The sequence below is a fragment of the Chiloscyllium plagiosum genome, unplaced genomic scaffold (genome assembly GCF_037043375.1).
Source record: "Chiloscyllium plagiosum isolate Xiang-an unplaced genomic scaffold, Cpla_swu_hap1 HiC_scaffold_4, whole genome shotgun sequence".
Taxonomy (NCBI): Eukaryota; Metazoa; Chordata; class Chondrichthyes; order Orectolobiformes; family Hemiscylliidae; genus Chiloscyllium; species Chiloscyllium plagiosum.
In genome coordinates, this window is record NW_028270142.1 from 45855834 (window position 1) to 45877962 (window position 22129).

At 38.4% G+C, this 22129-nt stretch overlaps 1 protein-coding gene across 4 annotated transcripts in view; it reads left to right on the forward strand.

The window, feature by feature from the left end:
• Positions 1-22129, forward strand: part of LOC122549216 (zinc finger protein 407) — a 525130-nt gene that overhangs the window by 341611 nt on the left and 161390 nt on the right. For all 4 annotated transcript variants that reach the window (XM_087986220.1, XM_087986222.1, XM_087986221.1 and 1 more), the window contains exon 8: positions 16110-16288. In XM_087986220.1, the coding sequence (XP_087842346.1) occupies positions 16110-16288 (179 nt within the window). The remainder of the gene's footprint in view (positions 1-16109; positions 16289-22129) is intronic.

A 22129-nucleotide genomic window follows, 5' to 3' on the forward strand; every position in this document is an offset into this window, starting at 1 on the left:
CTGTCACTGTTACTGAGGATTCTTTGTGGGAAGATGAGGAAATGAAATTCCCTGTTTGAATTTGCATCTTCTGAATCACCTCAGTATCTTACATCAGACTTAACTCTCTCTTTATTACTTGTACACCAATTGATATTACACTCTGTGTTACCTCTGTTGAAGTTGCATAAAAGCTTAAGTGTGATGTACTACTCATTGGCTTTCTGGTTTCTATTACTTGCTTACAAACCTTGTTGACCCTTGAATTCTGCACTCTCTTCAGTGTTTATCGCAGTGGAAAACATTTCTGCAAAACCTGTATTGGCTATCTTGTTTACAGCATGAAACAAATTTCTTATGCCAACATAGCTAATCTCTTTTGGATTTTGTCTTTTGTTTTGATTTGTCTTGCGTTCAGGGAGTCCTGCAATATGTCCTGCCTGTTCTTTAACTTGTTGTTCCATGACTGGCTGTTCCTGTACCAGTTTTTTTTTAAACTGTATTTAGTTTGACTATTTCCGTCATTTGAAAAAGACTGAAGTCAAGGCATAAGTTCATACTCAGGAGTAAGAATTATTAATTGTGAAGTATGTATAAGTTTTCTATTGTCTGATACCCCAAATTTTGGAGACTTGCTTGGAGCATGCTTTTAACTTCTGTACTGTTGTTGGCTGTGAACAATGCATTTTCAACTATGGTTCACTATGTGGTAATACACTGACATGCACCCTTGTATCAAGACTACCTGTACCTGCTCGATTTCCATGCTCCTCAGTACTGACAAGAATCTTTAGTAACTATTATCTGGACTACTCACTACTAGTTTCTCTTTTGTGGTTTTATGCCTTTCAAACTGAAGAAACTGGTTCTGTTGATCTCCTGCAATAAGTTTGATCTTCCTTCTTTTAGGATTGATCTGTGCTGCTTCTGGACCTCAACTTCACAAACCATTTTAATGATTCTTTTTAGAGTCAATTCGTCTTTTGACTGTGATAAACCTGTCAGAAACTCAGCAGCAATTCTAACAACAATTCTGCTTCTTATAAAGTCTGACTTTAAGTCACCACTTTTGCATTTATCCATTCATCTGTATAGGTTTAATGAAATTATCTAAGGATTTCTCCACTTGTCTGTTAAATCATTCCGTTCAAAAATTTTATTTCTTCTAAAGTAATTGTCAAAGGTTTTCAGAACGTCGTCAAAAGTCTCTATTGGTTCTTTAGCATTTTGGCAGGTTTTAACATTAATAGCTATGCTCTCAATTGTATATGGAAATGTTCACCTTCTCGCTTATTATCTAATTTGGAAGTAATTCTGTATCTTAAGATTTGTTTTATCCAGCTGTCCAATGCTGTCTTTAGTAACTATTATCTGGACTACTCACTACTAGTTTCTCTTTTGTGGTTTTATGCCTTTCAAACTGAAGAAACTGGTTCTGTTGATCTCCTGCAATAAGTTTGATCTTCCTTCTTTTAGGATTGATCTGTGCTGCTTCTGGACCTCAACTTCACAAACCATTTTAATGATTCTTTTTAGAGTCAATTCGTCTTTTGACTGTGATAAACCTGTCAGAAACTCAGCAGCAATTCTAACAACAATTCTGCTTCTTATAAAGTCTGACTTTAAGTCACCACTTTTGCATTTATCCATTCATCTGTATAGGTTTAATGAAATTATCTAAGGATTTCTCCACTTGTCTGTTAAATCATTCCGTTCAAAAATTTTATTTCTTCTAAAGTAATTGTCAAAGGTTTTCAGAACGTCGTCAAAAGTCTCTATTGGTTCTTTAGCATTTTGGCAGGTTTTAACATTAATAGCTATGCTCTCAATTGTATATGGAAATGTTCACCTTCTCGCTTATTATCTAATTTGGAAGTAATTCTGTATCTTAAGATTTGTTTTATCCAGCTGTACAATGCTTAAGTTTTATTTGGTAATTTCTGAAATTAAATTTTCCTGGCAATATTATTTCTGATACTCTATCTTCTAATGTGAGCATTTATTTTCCTTGCTTAAAAAGTGTTTTAATTTTGCAGTAGTGGCAATGCTGCTGCTTTTGGAGGTGTTCCTTTTTAATTTGTGCTCAAAATTAAGGATCCCAGATTTCTGTGGCTGTTTTAGACAACACACACCCTTTTTTGCAGGTTTTATGATTTAATTTTGTTATTTGTGGCCTAAATAAATTATTCCCACTTCCTTAGCAGCTTTACTGAATGTATCCCACTGCTTGTGGATTTAATAATGATGTCTACTCTCATGGGCTTTCTTTTCTGGCGGATTCCTCCTGTTCATGATGCCAACAATTTTCTTGGTCCTTGATTTCCATTTTAAGCTATACTGTGTGGTGTCTGCCTGATATGGTGATGATGTTCAATATGATTTGTAAGTACTTCTCTTTACTTTTAGTATTTCCTACCTGTACTCTGCCATTTTTAAATGTTTTCCTTTGCCCACTAAGGATTTAAACTTTACTTGCAGAGCTTCTGATGTCCATTCACGCTCCAGCTTAGCTATAACTTGGGATTTCTCAATACAATCTGTAAGAAGGGTCACAGAACAAGAAACATTAACTTTGCCTTCTCTCTGCAGATGCTGTCAGACCTGCTGACTTTCTGCATCAACTTTTGTTTTTTTGTTTCAGATTCCCTGCATCTGTAGTCCTTTGATGGTTTTTATTGCAAACTGTTGTTTCCTTGGAATGATTAAGACTCCAAATGCAAGGACTCCCTAATTCTCCTTTTACCAGGTCTGGAATGTATTTTCCATATCTTGTAGTGAGGTTCTCTTCTGTTGTGCAAGTGGTGCTGGAAAAGCACAGCAGGTCAGACAGCATCTGAGGAACAGCAGAATTGATATTTCAGGCAGGCGGATGAGGATGTCAGTGAAAGAGTACTGGTTGGGACGGTGTGAGAGGAAGAAATGGAGGGCTTGGAGGCCTTCATCATGGCGGATGGATGTATACAGGGACTGGATGTCCATGGTGAAGATAGGGGTTGGGGGATGGGGAAACGAAAATATTGGAGGAGGTGAAGGTGGTGTCGCGAATGTAGGTGGGGAATTCCTGAACTAAGGAGGATAGGATGGTGTCAAGGTAGGCAGAAATGAGTTTAGTGGGACAGGAGCAGGCAGAGACAATGGGTTGACCGGAGAAGTCAGGTTTGTGAATCTTCGGTAAGAGGTAGAATCGGGCGGTGCAGGGTTCACAGACAATGAGGTTGGAGGCTGTGGATGGGAGATCCCCAGAGGTGATGAGAGATCCTTCCACATCTGACAGAAATATACCTGTACCTTCACCAATGTCATCTACTGTGTCTGTTGCACCCGATGTGGTTTCCTCTACATTGTGGAGACAGGACGCCTACTTGTGGATCATTTTAGAGAACATCTCTGGTACACCCGCACCAAACACACCCACCGCCCCGTGGCTGAACACTTCAACTCCACCTCCCACTCCGTCAAGGACACGCAGGTCCTGGGCCTCCTCCCAATTACCACCCAATACCTGGAAGAAGAACGCCTCATATTCCACCTTGGGACACTTCAACTACACGGGATTAATGTGGATTTCAACAGTTTCCTCATTTCTCCTTTCCCCCCACATTATCCCAGTCCCAGGCCTCCAACTTGGCACCGCCCTCCTGATCTGTCCATCACCTTTCCCATCTATCCGCTGCATCCCCCTTCTCTGAACTATAACCTTCTCCCTCACCTTCATCTACCTATTGCATTCTCAGCTATCTTCTCCACCCCCCCCCCCCCCCCCCCCCCCCAACCCCACCCTCCTCCCATTTATCTCTCAGTCCGCTGGCCCACAAGCCTCATTCCTGATGGAGGGTTTATACCCGAAATGTTGATTCTGCTGCTCCTCAGATGCTGCCTGATCTGCTGTGCTTTTCCAGCACCACACTATGATCTCTGATCTCCAGCATCTGCAGTCCTCACTTTCTCCTCTGTGAGGTTCTCTTCTGAACACTTCTTCTTCAATGTTTATCTCTTTCTGCTGCTGACCATCTGCATAAGCAAGATTCTTTCAGCCTTGTCTGAAGAAATTTTCAGACTTTCACTACTCCCAGCATGTGTGTGAAGCAGCTAAATTGCATTTACACTGCCACATTCTCACTGCAGGCCATTTTGTTTTATGAGGTTATCTGTTGTATTGCTGACCATGGGGTAGGTACATTGCCACCATCCTTTTTTTTGGGATAGGAGTTTGCAGGGTCCATTTGGTCTGACATGGGTAGAAGAAATCTATTTTCTACTCTAATGAGAAGAAGCTCTTGTCTTAAATAAGATGCAGTGAGCAACTAAGTACAAGTTACACTGACATGATGGACATTGTCACAGAGACTTGAGGATGGTAGGTCTTACTCCTTTGAGGTTCTAAGTGTTCTTCCTCCAAATCTGCATAACATCATATTCTGAGTAGTGATTAAGGCACTCTTCAATATGAATTCTTTCAGACACTTGCACCTTTACAGTCTGCACCAGATGTGTTCAACAGCCAATGTAGTACTTTTGAAGTGTCACCATTGTTGTAGAAAACACAACAGATAAATTGTGTATACCATGTTGTCACAAACGGTAATGACCAGATAATCTGTTTTTATTAAATGTTGTTTGAGGGATAAATATTGGTCAGGATACCAGGGATAACTAGCCTACTCTTCTTTCAAATTAGACCATGGGATCTTTTGCATGCACCTGAGAGGGAGATATAATATTTCCACTGAAAGGTTGTAATTCTGCCAGTGCAGTGCACTCTTTGTAATGCATTGGAGTGTTAGCCGAGATTTCTCTGCTTAAATTCTGAAACTTTCAGGTACCAGTACTACCCATTAGGGCACAGCAGGTAAATGCCATAACAATCAAAGCAACCCCGAAAAATTAACAAGGTAACTACAATGAACTTAACTTCAAAATGGTCAATCTAAATGTGTTTTTTTTAGAAAGAGGTTTTGGACTTATAATTTTGAAAGAAATTTCTGTGCAAAATTCCACACAAAATACAGATTTCTTTTGATAGCATTCATGGGAATGGTGTTCTTACTCTAAAACTTGTGGAACAATGATTTCAGTTTCCAATAAGCATGAGCCACAGCACAAAACTGCATGTATAAACTGACAGTCTCACCCAGATAAACTGTAGGGACTGTTAGTCAGGAAAATGACTAGTATGGAAATCAGAAATGTCACATGGATACAGTTGACCGTATTTTACCAAGGTTTGGCTTTGAAGTTTTATGCAACTTCTTAAGTGCAAAAATGGGGATAAATGTTTAATCTTTTCACACTAGTTGCTGTCTAGGCAGCAGGCTTGTTTTTATGAGTGTTGAATAACTTTATTATGTTCTATATTTCTCTTCATGTTTCTTCTGTTGAAACCAGCTTATATGTATCTGCACATTTGGTAGGAATTTCTGAAAGACTTGAGATCTGTTAAGCCCTCTCAGCCCAGCATGAGCTTAATATCTCAGGTGCACAAAACTCCACATTGTAATATTTGAATGCTCACCAAAGCTCTTACCTTTCAAACAGTGAGCCCTGTCACTGAGAAGGACAGGAGCCACAGATTCCTGGAAACAGCAGAACTTGCAGCTTCTCCTCCAAGCCAAACTGTATCGACCTATAGCACTATTTTTTCACCATTGCTGGGGAAAATACTGGAACTCCCTTACTAATAGCACTGTCAGTGTATCTACATCAGATGGATTGCAGCAGTTCAGGAAGATGGCTCATCACCATAAGACCATAAGATGTGAGAGCAAAATTAGGCCATTTGGCCCATCAAGTCTGTTTCACTATTCGGTGATGGCTGACATATTTCTTAACACCATTCTCCCATCTTCTCCCTGTAACCCTTGATCCCATTACCAGTCAAGAACCTATCTATCTCTGTTTTAAATACACTCACTGACTTGGCCTCCACAGTGCTCTGTGGCAATGAGTTACACAGAATTACTACCCTCTGGTTGAAGAAATTCCTCCTTATCTCAGTTCTAAAGTATCACTACCTTCTCAAGAGCAATACATTTTAGTGTTGCCATGAAGCCCAAATCCTATGGAATAATTTTAAAAAAGGATTTGATCCTGGAATTTTTGCAAATCAAAAGTACAAATTAATTCTTACCCATGCTTATTTCTTTTGTAGTCATTGAATATAAAAGCTTAGATTTTAATATTAAGATACTTAATAAGAAGTTGAAGTTCAATTTTCATGAAAAAATTAATTCTCAAATCTAGTCACTTGAGACAAGATCATGGAATGTGTAACTCAATATGGCATTGACATTGAATTAGACTCATGTTCTGAGGAGATATTTTCAAATCCCACCATGGCAGTTGAAGTTTGAATTGAATAAAAATCTGGAGTTAAACCTAGCCTAATAACGACCATGTAAGCATTGTCCATTGTTTTAAAATCTTATCTGGTTCACTTATGTCCTTTAAGAGAGGAATTCTGCAATCCTGAAACAGTCTGGCCTACACGTGACTCCAGACGCATTGTTTTGTCAGACTTTTGTCAGTGTTAAATTCTGACTTTTCAGTGATGTCACGTTCCATGATTTAATATTTTAAAAAATGAAAGAGAGACTTGTGTTTATGTTGCATCTTTCATGGCTCAAGGATGTTGCAAAGCACTTTTCATTCACTTTTAAGTGTAGTTATTGCTATATTGTTGGAAACATGGCAGGCAATTTGTGCACAGCAAGATACCTCAAACAGCATTGTGATAATGACCAGATCAACTGGGTTTTTTTCCAATAATGTTGACAGAGTGATAAACATTGGCCAGGAGATGGAACTGAACTGGCCTATCATCTTTGTAATAGTGCTATGAATCATTAACCTGAGAGGAGATGGGTGCAGGATTAATGACTCATTTGAAAAACTACATTTCTGATGCACATTATGCATCTTAACTACTCTCTGTAATATTGAGTTCAACATTCTTACCACTGTTTGGGCAAAGAGGTTTTGTCTGAATTTCCTGTTGAATTTAAAAGTAATTATTAGATTGATGGCCTTCAGGGCTGTCTTGGGAAGGCCTGTCGAGAGTGAGTCTTGAACCCATGATCATTTAACATAGCAGCGAGTATGCTATGAGTTAATGTAAAAAAAACTGAAATGAAAACTGGTTCCTTCACAGATTGGATAGGGGACAGAGATTACCAGTCCATACGTGGCACCAAACAGCATGTTTATTCGTTAATGGTATCTTGGGATAGGTAATAAGTGCTGTATTGTCAGTGTTACCCCCATCAAAAGGACACAATTAAACAAAAGGTCCTCCTCTCCAACTTTACCCTCTTGCTGTTGTATAAACAAGTCCAGTTTACCTGATTATGTGCTTGGGTGTGCCATTAAGCCATTACCTCTCTTAGACACACACATTGCTGTCTATCTTCTTTCACTCCTAACATATTTGCCTATTATTTACACACAAGAATGGTACATTTCATTTCATTTTACTAGAGATAATATGCCCAAGTAGGCTATCTTTTATATAACACCACACATTTTCATTGTCCATTGATAGTACCACAACTTGTCAAATTCCAAAATGCTTCTGGCACATTACTTATGGTAGCACACAAGAACACTTGATGTATTAATAAATCAAAAGATGCAACTCATGACACCAATTTAAATGAATGAAGTTTTGTTTTTGATTTCCCTTTCTGTCTGCTTGTTTTCTTCCACATAAATAGATCTTTAATTTTGGGTTGAAATGAACAATATGATAAAGTTGATCATGTGAACAGAAGAATTTAATTACTGTAAATATTTACACATGTTTAAGATCTTGCATCAAATATAAAGCACAAAAACAGTCCAGCATTTATGCTCTGCTTGATGCCCTTGCTGTCTTTCGTTATCTACATCTATTACAATATTCCTTTCTTCTCCATATGTCTATCCAGATATCCTTAAATGCATCCGTATCCAAGTATTCTCAAATTTAGCGCTGATGCAGAAGACTGAGAGAACTTCAGTGGAACAGGTTACAAGATTAAAAGTAGCAATGAAATAGTGAGTTCCATATTCTCACCACTCTTTGGGTAAAGAGAAATTCTTTTGGATTTCCTATTGAGTTTATTAGTGACTATGTTTTATTGACAGCCTGCAATTTTCAGCCCACAAGTTGAACCACTTTGTCTATATTTATCTATATAAATTTAAAGACCTCTATCGGGTTATCTGTTCGGTTTATGTTTTCTCATGGATCTAATCCTTGACTTTTTTGTTTCATCATGCAAAAACAGAACTGAAATATATTTTATGTATGTTTCCCAGCCCAGTTCTGAAGTGGATGGCAATACTATGTGATAAATTATGTTATGCAACTACTTTGAATAATTTGGCAGGAAAAGTTCAATGAGCTGCATTGTCAGCAGGTCAGCAGTAAGTGAGGTAGTCAGGAGAAATATTTCAGACTTTTCTTTTAATTCATTGTGGATTAACACCATGCAGCCAGGAATGAATTTACAGAAGAGACTTATAAATAGCGAGTTAATTTCAACACACATAAATGTGAGACATTGTATTTTGGTAGGAAAATTAAGGAAATCACATATTTCACAGAAAATAATAACTAGGATCTGGGCGTGCGAATACATAAAGCATTAAAAGTAACAATGCAGGCTACCTAGACCTTTTTTTAAATTGCGAATTAAGCCCTAGGATTTATATAATTGAAAAGTAAGGAAGATGTTAAACTTGTATTATGTCCTGCTTACACAAGCTTAGTTATTATAAAAATAATGTGGAGTTACTTGAGAAGATAGGAGAAAACAAAATTACAATTTGGCATTCAAACTGCATGTTTATTTCTGCACAGTTTAGTAGGGAAATTGCTTCCCTGTGAATCCGTTTTGATTGTTCACACTCATCGACTTTCTCTTGTAACCTGTTCCATTGAAGTCATCCCAGTCTTCTGCATCAGCACTAAATGTGTTTCTGCCCAGCCAGTTGTGTCCATATTTCACCATATGCAGGTCTAGATTCTGTATTGGCCTCTAAATTACATGCAGTATTCAGTATCTAAGCTGATGGCTGCAAGTATTAGAATGAATGACAGACTGTGTCACCATCACCACTCACTTTTTGCTGTTCCTCCCATTTGGCCAGGTTGCACTTGCATGTCTGGAAGGAAAAATGTGTAAGGGGTCAGTTGTGGTGAGGGAAGTGACAGAAATTAAAAGGTGGATGGTTACAGCATCTGTAGCTTCTAAATCAATATAGAATATGGGATGGAGGGCAAGTTGGTATGGCCAGCATTTGTTGACCATCTTTAATTGAGCTTAAATTGAGTCTTTGCTAGCTGATTTCAAAGGCTGGTTGAGAATCAACCACATTGCAGTTGGTTTGGGGGCACATGTAGACTAGACCAGGTTAAGGATGACAGATTTGCTTCCTTAAAAATGGGTATACTAGATGGATTGTATAACAATGAATGATTTGTTTCATGGCCACAATTTCTCAGGTTAGCTTTATATTCTAAATTTTATGAACTAAATATAATTTTCACCAACTGCCATGATGCAATTTGAGCCTGTGCCAAATGGGCCTCTTAGTTGCTAGTCCTGTGACATTAACACTATGCCATTGTCTCCTCCAAAAAAAGTGAGAATGAGGATTAAGTATGAGGATGTAACCTTCAATCCCACCACTGGCAGTGGGGTTAGCAATTGATCATTCTGTAATGGCCAGTACTTTCTCCTCCATGAGCTCCTGCTGTCTCTGATTTTGTGCTACCTTTCCTCCAAGATACACGTTAGTGTGTCACTATCATGTGATCTATCTGAATCATGTGACTATCATTGCCTTATAGCTGTCAGTGTGCGCAGGCTGTGAGGTGAGTGTGTGGTGGAATTGATGTTAGTTATGATTGATGTACGATTTTCGGCAGGAGGATATTGTGTGTATGGGAGTAGAGGGTATATGAATCTGATGTTATGGTGGTATGATCTGATAATCAAGGATGCATTTGCTAGTCTTGAATGCAGAATGTTTCAGAGTTGACTTAACGTTCTCAAAACTGGAGATTTGATATTGACCTTGATGGCTGTCTGCTCCACAGGCTTTTGGATATGTGACTGGAGAATCTTCTTGCTTCCTGTGGATAAAGGACAACTCTTCCACCATGCCTCCATTACAAATTTCAACGATCCTGCTGTCTGCTCTCTACCTTGTTTTTCCATTCTTTATTGTTTCTTAATTCAGATCACTTCCAGCATGACTGCCCAAACTGGACTCAACACACATCTTTAAGAGGACCTGGCGAAATTTAAGTGGTGCTCAGAATTTACCATTTTTGGGCTAATGCTAATACATACTGCAAGTGAACAGTGCTGATTGCATAGAGCCATCACTTCAGTGATGAGCATAACATGAAGTTGCTGTGTTGCCTGCAGTTCAACCAATGGACGTGGGTTAATCGTCTATTGGGATCTCCACAGCCATTTTATTGTTTAAATAATAGCAATTAGGTCAACCACATCCCCTCAGCTATTATTGGAACACGTTTTTGAGACGCTTTATGGACTTTCTTCCCACTAGATGGCATTTCACATTCATCAGTATTTGAGTGCTTTATGTGGGATTAGTTGGTTGGGAGTGATGCGCTTGGCTGATTGCCCCACAGTGATTTATGTTAAACTGTTATTATTCTCAGCTGCTGCTTTGTGTAATGTAACCAATTTCTTCCTCTTCAGTAATCTATCATTCTTAAAGAAACCAAAATATGATCTACCTTGCCTGCATTTAAAATCAAAATTATCAACAGGATCAGAATTCTTTAAATTGATCCTTAAATTTTGACTGATACAAGTATGTTGCCCAAATAGTCAAGGGATGCTAGTTTTTTGCCAGGCGAGTTGTTGCTTTACAGTGAAAACTAATTTTGCTTTTTCTCATATGAGCTATTGTAGCTTGTTTTTATTTCATGCCAGGAAAGGTGATGAGGACTAGTAATTGTATGTTATATTGTCCATGAACATCTGCCTGAAGATTGTTGCAGCAAATCATCTATCACATAGGTACTGTATTTTTCTGTTTTCTTCCCCTCCACCTCCCCACCCCCCTCCCCACCCCACTTTCCACCTTAATCCATCCCTAGCGCTGTCCTGTGGTAAGGTTTAGATGGGACTATCCCTGGGCAGGGGCTCACATTAATCAGCCCCCTTGTTCAACACTCCGGCTGACATAATTACAACCTGCGTACAGCAGTTATTCAAGTCGAGTCCTTGTCACTCGTGGTGCAAAAACTACACAGCTCAGGTCCCCAAGGAGATTTCCTTATCACACAGAACAAGGGCTCACAGGAGTTGAAGAGAATAGAAATGGGGAAATGTCTGTTGGGAACATGGTACAATCTGTTAAAAAAAATGACATTTGTACGAGGTCCAAGGGACAAAAGATGAGCGTTGTGCAAGTTTCTGAAATTGTACGGGACATTTTAAAATGACTGCATTCGATTTTTGTGAAGCAGCCATGTATTATTAAGCTGAATTTCAAAAAGCCAGGTAGCCTCTTTTATTTCTCTGCAATCATTTCACAGAATCTTTTCTAAAAATTATGAAGTGGTACTCTTCTGAATTTCTGTAGATGGGTGCATGCTTTGTGACAGAGATTATATGAAAGAATACACAAAGATAAAAGAAAAATACTGATTACAAGTTGGCCACAAATAAGTCAATGCTTCAAGACTTTAAAAGAAAATCACAATAAAGGCACAAAGCAATTTTATTATCATGTTAATTCCAATGGTGTATCAGGAAATAATGCTTTTGCATCTCCCAGGTTCATAATTTGCATCCGATGTGTTTTACAAATCATGAGATCAATTTGTTTTCTTGCCAGTCTGTACGTTATGGATATATTTCTTATTATGTTGAACAAGTGCAGCTGACAATATTGCCCCAAATTGTTTTGTGATTTTCGAACAAAATCAACTACCATATGATAGTTTACTGGGTGAAATGAGCCATGGAATCCAGTTGTGCTTTTTTAAAATGGCTGGTATGTTTGTACTGGTTACATCCAATGTTTACATTCATGAGTTTTTTTTGTTTTGTAGTTATATTGTCATTTTAATACTGTTTTTCTCCCATTTTATCGTCTGAATCCATTTTAGTGTGTCTTCATTTTACTAATCTACTTACTGTTCTGCGTTACCAATCTGCCACAGGCTATTGTACTGCTGTATTCAAGGTCTCTGAGCATGAATGAAAATCAACCACTTTTTAAAACTCATTTTATTTCTGATGAGAAAGAAGCTGAGTAAGTTTTCTTGCAGTCCTTTCCAACTAGAATATCTCACTGAAGACTGAAGCTGTAAAGTTCCCAGTGGGCTAGTCTCATGCAGCTTACAACGTTGCTAAGGAGAGTGTCTGTGCTTTGCTTCTTGTTCAATCTGCAGCATCACCTTTGCTGACCTTCGTCCTCTCCTACAGTTATCAACATCAAGTTGCTGCTTTAGGTAACAAAAGCAGTGGCAGTTTTTCTCTTTCTGGTTTTGGGGGCGCAAGACAACAAAATTTTCCACTCTTCCATGCATATCTTTTTTTTTAAAACAAAAGTGCAGTTTCATTGTATACCTTTAACATGCTAATGCACATGAAAATATAAGTATGGCAGATTTAAGTGATCAATATCAGACATGAAGTTTCCTCTTATTATGTGAGCAAGAGGAGGACATTTGGCCCCTTGAGCCTTTTCTATCATTTGGTGAAATTGTGACTGACCTACAATCTAACTCCACATATCCACCTCTGCACCACATTCCTTAATGCCTTTGGGCATTAGATTAGATTACCTATAGTGTGGAAACAGCCTTTCGGCCCAACAAGTCCACACCAACCCTCCGAAGAGCAGCCCACCCAGACCCATTCCCCTACATTTACCCCTTCACCTAACACTTCAGGCAATTTAGCATGACCAATTCACCTAACCTGCACATTTTTGGACTGTGGGAGGAAACCGGAGCGAAACCGGAGCAAACCCACGCAGACACGGGGAGAATGTGCAAACTCCACGCAGACAGTTGCCTGAGGCGGGAATCGAACCGGGGTCTCTGGCTCTGAGGCAGCAGTGCTAACCACTGTGCCACCATGCAGTCATGCAGGAAGTGATCTGAATTAAGAAACAATAAAGAATGCAAATGCAAGACAAAATTTGTCAACTTCAGGCAGCAAAATTTGCAATGGATCTAGCATCATTTGTCATTTGTAGAAAGGAGTTCTTAATTTCTGCCAACCTTTATGGAATTGTTTCTTAATTTCACTCCTGAAAAGTTGGACCACGATTTTTAGACATTGCCTCCTATTGCTGGAAGTTTCTCTCTATCTACCCTGTCTTCTCCTCTTCACATCTGAGGAAGTTTTATCAAATCATTCCTTAACTTTCTAAATTCCAGAGAATACAGCTCTCTTTTGTGTAATTTCTTCTCATAATCTAGTCTAGGAGGCTTCTGTTAAATCTACCTGCAATCCCTCGAAGGCTACAGTATCCTTCCTACAGTCTGGTGCCTAGAATTAATCACAATACCTTGATTACTTCGCATTGCAGCGAATGTAATTTATGTTTCGGGGGAAAAATTCAACTTTTGCACTGTCTTGAATTTCATCAAAGCCAAATTTTGCATTTCCCTTTCCTTCCAATGATTTTCGGATATTGCCATTAATCAGGCATCGTTCAATTATTCTATAAATTTAACTTACCCAAAATTCTGATTTCTCATTCTCACCAAGCTCTGTTCACCTATCAACTCTCTGCTCTTGTACCTAAACAGGCTCCTAAACTGTGGCAAGGTTTCAATTTTAAAATTGGCCTGCATGTGTTCAAATCACTTCATAGTCTTGCTCTTTGCAAGACACCATCAATTAAGGCGAGTAAGTAGTTAATTACCAATCATTTATGTACCTCAACCTGTCACCAGCCTGATTGAGTACTTTAAGATTTGGAAATTGGGGCAGCCTGCCTGCTGGGTTCATGTGAGGGCAGAAGCTCTATTTACCCCCAGTCTAGCGGAAATTGGGGACATATATGGGGAGCAAGGAGGTGACTGGTGAAAGCTACCACTCTGCCCTTACCTCCACCCTCTGACATCCCCCTCCCTGTGACTACACCTTCTTGTATCGCCTATTGGCTGCCAACCAGCCATGGATCCTAATTGGTTGAGAAGCCTGCTCCTCACCACTGAAGCGCCTGATTGACACTTAATCCGTGGGATTTTCTCTCTGGTGGAGGCAGCATCCTTAAAGATGCCCATGCTCAAACCTTGCTGAAAAAAATTGGAATTTCCTGTGGTTACCTCTGTATTAGTCAATGCATAACCTGCCAGACCTACTGAGTATTTCCAGCAATATTTGTTGTTACTTCTGTTTTCTACCTTTAGAATATCATCAGAGCTCTGTTCAAAGCATTACTTGTTAACATATATAAACATTCATTTAATTACCTCTTTCCTCCCCCATCCCATCCATACATGCTGTGTTGTCTGTCACACGCATGATCTTTGAAGTTCTCTCCTTCACCTTTTTTACCTCTGTCCTTTTATGTGCTTTGTTACATTTTTGTTTGGTAACATGCCTTTGAATTGCTTTGGGACAATTTTGCAAGTCTTGGCTAACTCAGCAGATGGAAGGGAACAGTGAAACAAAATATTGTCACGATTGTGATAGTGAAACAAAAACAAAAATTACTGAAAAGGCTCAGCAGAAATTGAGGAAATTCTGAGGAATGGTTATTGAGCCCAAAACATTAAATCTGACTTCTCTCTACAGCTGCTGCCAGACCTGCTGAGTCTTAACAGCGATTTTGGTGAAAGTTGGGTTGGAAGGGAGGTGGGGCTATCTTCTTATATGGCTGGAAAAAATGTTTGTAAGTAGAGCAACATATCTGCAAGTTTACATTGCCATACCCTACCATTTGAGGGAGGGTATTTGACACAGAGGTTTTTATGTTTACAGAGCCAAAAGACTGAACAAGGCAAAAGCATAAAAACATTAGAGACTTAACAATGCAATTTAATCACTTTCATACAAGATTATCCCAGGGATGCAACAAAATACCTACTTTGGTCTGTGCATGAATATCATTAAAGCAAAATTTTTATTTATTATCACTCCTTTAAAATTTATAATATATTGTTTCTACTATGCTTCAGATTTAGAAAAAGAAAACAGAATTTATAAGTGCTGTTGTCTCAGTTCTGTTTTTACTGAAGTTTTAAATATTGTAGCATGTAATATTTGGTTGTTTATTTTTAAAACACTAAAAACAGTATTTTCTTTCATTTTTAAAAAGGACATCTATTTTGAAAAATGTAATTGACGTCTTGAATTTGTTTAACTTGTATTTAGATCTGTAATTAAGTGTAGTGTTCCAACAAAGCATGTAGATGAATTAATAGCTTGAAATGGTCTCAGTAGATCAAAAGGTCAAGTATTTGTGACTTCAGATTCAGAACGGTGAATCTCAGGAGTACCTGACATGTCAGGTTGCCTACTATATTGGATAGTTCCCAACTTAGCCACTGGGTGGAGGTTCAGACATTAACGATGACTTACAGCATCCTCATATTTTGGACAGAGAAATTGTCTGGTGAGAGAACAAAATTGGAATGTAGGATTAAAGCAGAACTATGTTTAAACATTCAATCATTCTTCGTATTTTTTCTCTTTAAAAGAGGAGCCCTCCTTTTTATAGTTTTACATTCAATGATTATTCTTGAAGCATATGTTGACATGCAAATTGTTACTTTCATTGCCAATGTTTCATTCACTCTTTAATGACCTCTTTTATGAGGCTTTCAGATTCTATATGATATATGCAAACCTAATCATGCCTAATTGTTGCAATACCACTAACCTCATAGTCAACATGATGGTTATTTAGGTAACGTTAAGTACAATAATTGCATTCTTTCATTTTGCTTCAGTTCTTAGTGCCTCATTTCTTATTGGATTTTCTTGGTTGAATTGTTGTAGTTTATACTTTAATTTTAATGGACTTTATTTGAAAGAATATAAATGCTGAATCATCTTAAGTTGGAAATTAAAACATTAAGGCTACAGTTTTAAAAGTGCTGAAAGTAATTAAATATTTTTTTTTGGAAAAAATACTAGGTCAAACTGTGCAGAGAACATCCGCAAGCATATCCTACACACTGGTAAACACGAGGGAGTACAAATGTACAACTGTCCAAAGTGTGATTATGGAACCAATATTCCCTTGGAATTCCGCAATCATCTCAAAGAACTTCATCCAGATATTGAGAATCCAGATTTGGCATATTTGCATGCAGGTAGGACTCAACATTATTTACTCTTCATATTCTCTCTTTTGCTCTGGACTGCTTTATTGATAGTCACAATACAGAATGATAGGGTTGCCTATTCTGATTAGACATGTTCTTCCTGGAGGTTTTCATTATGTGACCTTCTTATAGCTATCTCAGTCCACCTAATAAACAGAAATGCTCAAAAGAAAATGAGGAGAAAAAAACATACTTGCACATTCAGAATTTCACAATTTTTTTTCTTCTTTTGGGTTTTGAAATAATTCTGTAGCGGCCAGTATCCCATCACCAAGTCACCATCTATTACACGTGGAATGTCCTTGACATTGATCTAGCTCCCTCAGAGTGAGCAGAACCATGGCACTCCTGTTTATATTTATCAGCTAGGTCTCCCGGATTGGACCAGAGTAACAGCCACAATCAAGCCACATATTCCATAGGTCCACCTTGTTACAACCACAACAGGTTTATTTGGAGCAGTTCAGGAAGTTAACATCACTTCCTGTAGACTCCAGGACATGCCTGGTGAATTGGCAACCCTGCAAAAGTGGCACGCGTGCAACATATTAGATTAGGTTATGATTTTAAAGCAGACTGAGATAGTCATGAATTCTATAGCTTTCTATAGGTATGTGAGGAATAAAAGAGTGACTACAGTAAGATTACGGCCAGTCAAGGACAGTAGTGGGACATTGTGTGTGGAGTCTGAGGAGATGGGAGAGGTGCTGAATGAATAGTTTTCATCAGTATTCACACAGGAAAATGACAATGTTGTTGAGGGGAATACTGAGATACAGGCTATTAGACTAGGCAGGATTGAGGTTCATAAGGAGGAGGTGTTAGGCATTTCTGGAAAGTAGATAATAGATAAATGAAAATAGATAAGTCCCCTGGGCCAGATAGGATTTATCCTAGGATTCTCTGGGGAGCTGGGGAGGAGATTGCAGAGCTTTTGGCTTTGATCTTTATGTCATCATTGTCTACAGGAATAGTGCCAGAAGACTGGAGGATAGCGAACGTTATCCCCTTGTTCAAGAAGGGGAGTTGAGACAACCTTGGTAATTATAGATCAGTAAGCCTTACTTCAGTTGTGGGTAAAGTGTTGGAAAAGGTTATAAGAGATAGGATTTATAATAATCTAGAATGGAATAATTTGATTAGGGATAGTCAACATGATTTTGTGAAGGGTAGGTCGTGCCTCACAGACCTTATTGAGCTTTTTGAGAAGGTGACCAAATAGGTGGATGAGGGTAAAGCAGTTGATGTGGTGTATATGAGTTTCAATAAAGGGTTCCTCGCGATAGGCTATTGCAGAAAATACGGAGGCATGGGATTCAGGGTGATTTATTGATGTGGATCAGAAATTGGCTAGCTGAAAGAAGACAGAGGGTTGTAGTTGGTGGGAAATGTTCATCCTGAAGTTCAGTTACTAGTGGTGTATCACAAGGATATGATTTGGGTTTGTCATTTTTATAAATGACCTGAATGAAAGCGTAGTAGGATGGGTTAGAAAATTTGTGGATGACACTAAGGTCATTGGAGTTGTTGACAGTGCAGAAGGATGTTGCAGGTTACAGAGGGAAATAGATACGCTGTAGAGCCAGGCTGAGAGGTGGCAAATGGAGTTTAATGTGGAAAAGTGCGAGGTAATTCACTTTGGAAGGAGTAACAGGAAAACAGAATACTGGGTAATGGTAAAATTCTTGGTAGTGTGAATGAACAGAGAGATTTTGGTGTTCCATGTACATAGATCCCTGAAAATTGCCACCCAGTTTGATAGGGTTGTTAAGAAGGCACACGTTGTGTCAGCTTTTATTGTTAAAGGGATTGAGTTTCGGAGCCATGAGGTCATGTTGCAGCTGTACAAAATTCTGGTGCAGCCACACCTGGAGTATTGCATAAAGTTCTATGTGCCACATTATAGGAAGGATGTGGAAGCATCGGAAAGGGTGCAGAGGAGATTTACCAGGGTGTTGCCTGATATGGAAGGGAAGGTCATCTGAGGAAAGGCTGAGGGACTTGAGGCTGTTTTCATTAAAGAGAAGAAGGTTGAGAGGTGATTTAATTGAGACATACAAGATGATCAGAGGATTATATAGTGTGAACAGTGAGAGCCTTTTTCCTCGGATGGTGATGGCTAGCATGAAGGGACATAACTTTAAATTGGGGGGTGATAGATATATGACAGATGTCAGAGGTAGTTTCTTTACTCAGAGAATAGTAAGGGCATGGAATGCCTTGCTTGCAATAGTAGTAGACTTGCCAACTTTAACGGCATTTAAATGGTCATTGGGTAAACATATGGATGATAATGGAATAGTGTCAATTAGATGGGCTTCAGATTAGTTTCACAGGTCGGCGCAACATCGAGGGCTGAAGGGCCTCTACTGCACTACAATGTTCAATGTTCTAATTTATAAAATGATTCCACCAGATGCCCTGTGTATTTCTGCTTACAATCTGCTAAACCTAGGGAAAAACCTTGGGATCCAATTACGTTGACTTGTATTAATTTTCAAGTCCAGTATTTCCGTATGCTTTCTTCTTCGTCTTTATTTACTTTCTGTGTATTGTCGTGACAGCAAAGGACATTTTATATTGGCAAAATTAGCAGAAGAGTTTAGTCATCTCAATGCAACATGTGATGAATTTAATACTGACAAGAAATAATTGTAATTTTTTTCACAAAGGGAAAGAATATACTTATCCTTTGAAAGCAAATCTTAAGCTTTTCTTCCTAACTGACCAGAGCTTAACTGGAGGTTAAAGATTAAAAAAGGTGTTTATATTTTATGAAAAAAGCAAATGTGAGCTTAAGAAGGGCTTCTAATTTAACAGAACATGCGAAAGTCTATTCAAGAGCATTAACAAACAGCAATTTATGAAGTGAACAACACTGGGAGAATATGTCAGAGTTCAGAACTCCAAGTGTTCTTTCTGTCTCTGTTTCTCCCATTCTCTCTCTCTCTCTCTGTCTCCCATATTCTTTCCCTCCTATTATCTGAGTTTCAGGATAAAAGCTTGAACTAGCTATCATCTCATTTCACAGTTTTCTAGCTGTGAAATTAACCATAGTCCATGAAATAACTTCAAACCTGTTATTTGTATTGGATTTGTCCCCATAGTTCTACTTCCAAATGTATGAGATCAAAAATTGTGGCTCTAATCTGCCAATGTCTGCCATCCGGTAGGTTGGGGCAGGGAACCCACACTGTGTCATGTATGGAGGTCTTCTCATATCAAGGCAACAATCAGGTTGTCATGCTGCACTGAAGTGCTAGTTTGCTGCATCATTAAATGGTTCTTGCAAGGGATTTCCCAAGTAATGACCATCAGTCGTTGGACGGCACTGTGGCTTAGTGGTTAGCACTGCTGCCTCACAGCGCCAGAGACCCGATTTTGCACATTCTCCCTGTGTCTGTGTAAGTTTCCTCCTACAGTCCAAAGATTTGCAGGTTAGGTGAATTGGACATGCTAAATTGCCCATAGTGTGCAGGGATGTGTAGATTAGGTGCATCAGTCAGGGGAAAATGTAAAGTAGTTAGGTGGGAAAATGGGTCTGGCTGGGATACTCTTTGGAGGGTTGGTGTGACCATGTTGGGCCAAATGGCCTGTTTCCACACTGTAGAGGTTCTATGTACTATGGTAAAGTGTGGGCTAGCAGCTAGCCACTTCTCCATAGAAAAAACAAGTTGTAGTAGAAGAAAGAAAGAACCTCTATTCTTGCAGTGCCTGGTACAGCCTCAATGCAACTATAATGCTTTACAGTCAATTAAGTGCTTCTAATGTGTAGTGATTGTTGTAATGTAGGGAAATGTGGCAGCCAGTATGGCACAACAAAGCCCCCACAAGCAGTTAGAAAATAATGATCAGGCAATCAGTTTCAGACCTGTTTGTGAACTGTGGTGGAATACTTACTTCTTTAATCATTAGATAGAGAAGTCTTCCACTTGTGATATCCCATCCCAATAGTAAACTATTTGCAAGTGCGTATTTACTCTCTAGCCTGGAAACTAAAGGTAGAATCACCAATATCTAGAGAACAGTATCACAGCCATTATCTATGTTCTTCAGCTGAACAGTAAATGTGCGATAAGGTGAATAAAGAAGAGCAGAAAGTAATAGTCACAACAATGACAAGTAATTAAAGCAAGAAGTAACTTGAAGGATCTGTTCATGGAATACATCAGAGGCAATTTTCTCTAACAAATGTAAAGAGGATAGGGTTGTTTAATGAAACAGGCTTAATTAGTATGATGGTAAAGGTTTGTCTGGGTGTGGAAAAGTGATCATAATATATACAGTAATAACAAGTTTAAAAGTGCTATGGTTAAGTCTGAAACTAGGCTTTTAAATTTAAACAAAGCCACTTAGAAAATATGAAGTGTGAATTGACTGAGGTAGTTTGGGAAATTTGGACATGAGGAATGTTGGATCAGCCATGATCCTACTGAATGACAGAGCAGGATCAATGACCAACCCTTGTACCTATCTCTTGTGGTCTGATAGACTTGACTTAGTTTAAAAGATATGATCACAATACAGTCACAAACATTTAAATAGTTCATACTTCTCAGTAAATGTACCTTCTTTTAAGGAATAAAACTCCACTAGGGAAATGGCTCAATCATGGTTAATTGGTGAAAATGCTAATAAATTTGTAATGTTGTCAAAAAAATACAAAGTCTAGAGATTGGGAGGGTTTTACAAATTAACAAAGGATGTCCCAAGAAATTGATAGAGGAATAAAATAGCAATGGAGTTAACCTGCAACAAGTATAAAAACAAATTGTAAAAGCTTTTCCAAGTACATAAACAAGGAAGGGAGTGATAAAAGTAAATGTGAGTCCCTTAGGAACAAAAATTGGGGAACTTAATATGATAACTAAGGAAATTGTAGAGATTTTAAATAAATGTTTTTCTGAGGACACAATAACAGAGCAAGTGGGGAATATAAAGCCAAATGGAGATGAGGAAGTTAAAGTAATTAACATTAGCATGGAAAAGCATTGGTAAAAATAATAGCATTAAAAGATCTGAAATCATATTGATTTGATGGCCGATAACGTAGTTATTGGCCCTATATTCGCTGGAGATTTGCAAAAGGTGACTACACAGATACTAGTTGCATTGTATTGAGCATCCAGACTGCCCCCGATTCTAGAATAGCACCCATGGATTGGAAGATAGCAAATGTAATACTATTCTTCAAAACAGGAGGGAGAAAAACACCGTGAACTACAAGCCAGTTAACTTGACATCAATAACAGGAAAATGCTGGACTCTATTATGAAGACTCTTGGAGAATTATTTATTAAATCTATTAGAGATTTTTTGAAGGTGTCACAGGGAGAATGGGTAAGGAGAAGCAAGTATGTAGTATATTTTTATGTTCAGAAGATATTCAATGGGATGTCACAGAGGAGTTTGTTACACAAGATTAGGGTCTTTGGGTTGAGAGGTAATATGTTGTGATGAATTGAAAATGGGTTAACAGTGGAAAATAGAGGGTAGGAATAAACAGATTATTTTTAGATGTCTGTTTAAAATTAGTAGCTTTGCAAGGATCAAGACGAAGATATTTACAATCTTTACAAATGCCTGAAATAAGGTAACTGAATTTATTCTATCCAAAATTGCTGATGGGTCAAAGCTAGGTAGGAAGGCAAGCTGTGAAAACCAGACAAAAAGGCTGTAAAGTGTAAGAAATTGGTTAATGATTGGACGATAGGTGGCAAATTGAGTGTAATGTGGGGTTGAAATTGTACACATTGGTGGAAAGAATGAAAGAACAGAATTTTTAATGGAATATTCAAGATGGTTCCTTGTTGACATTCAGTAGGATTT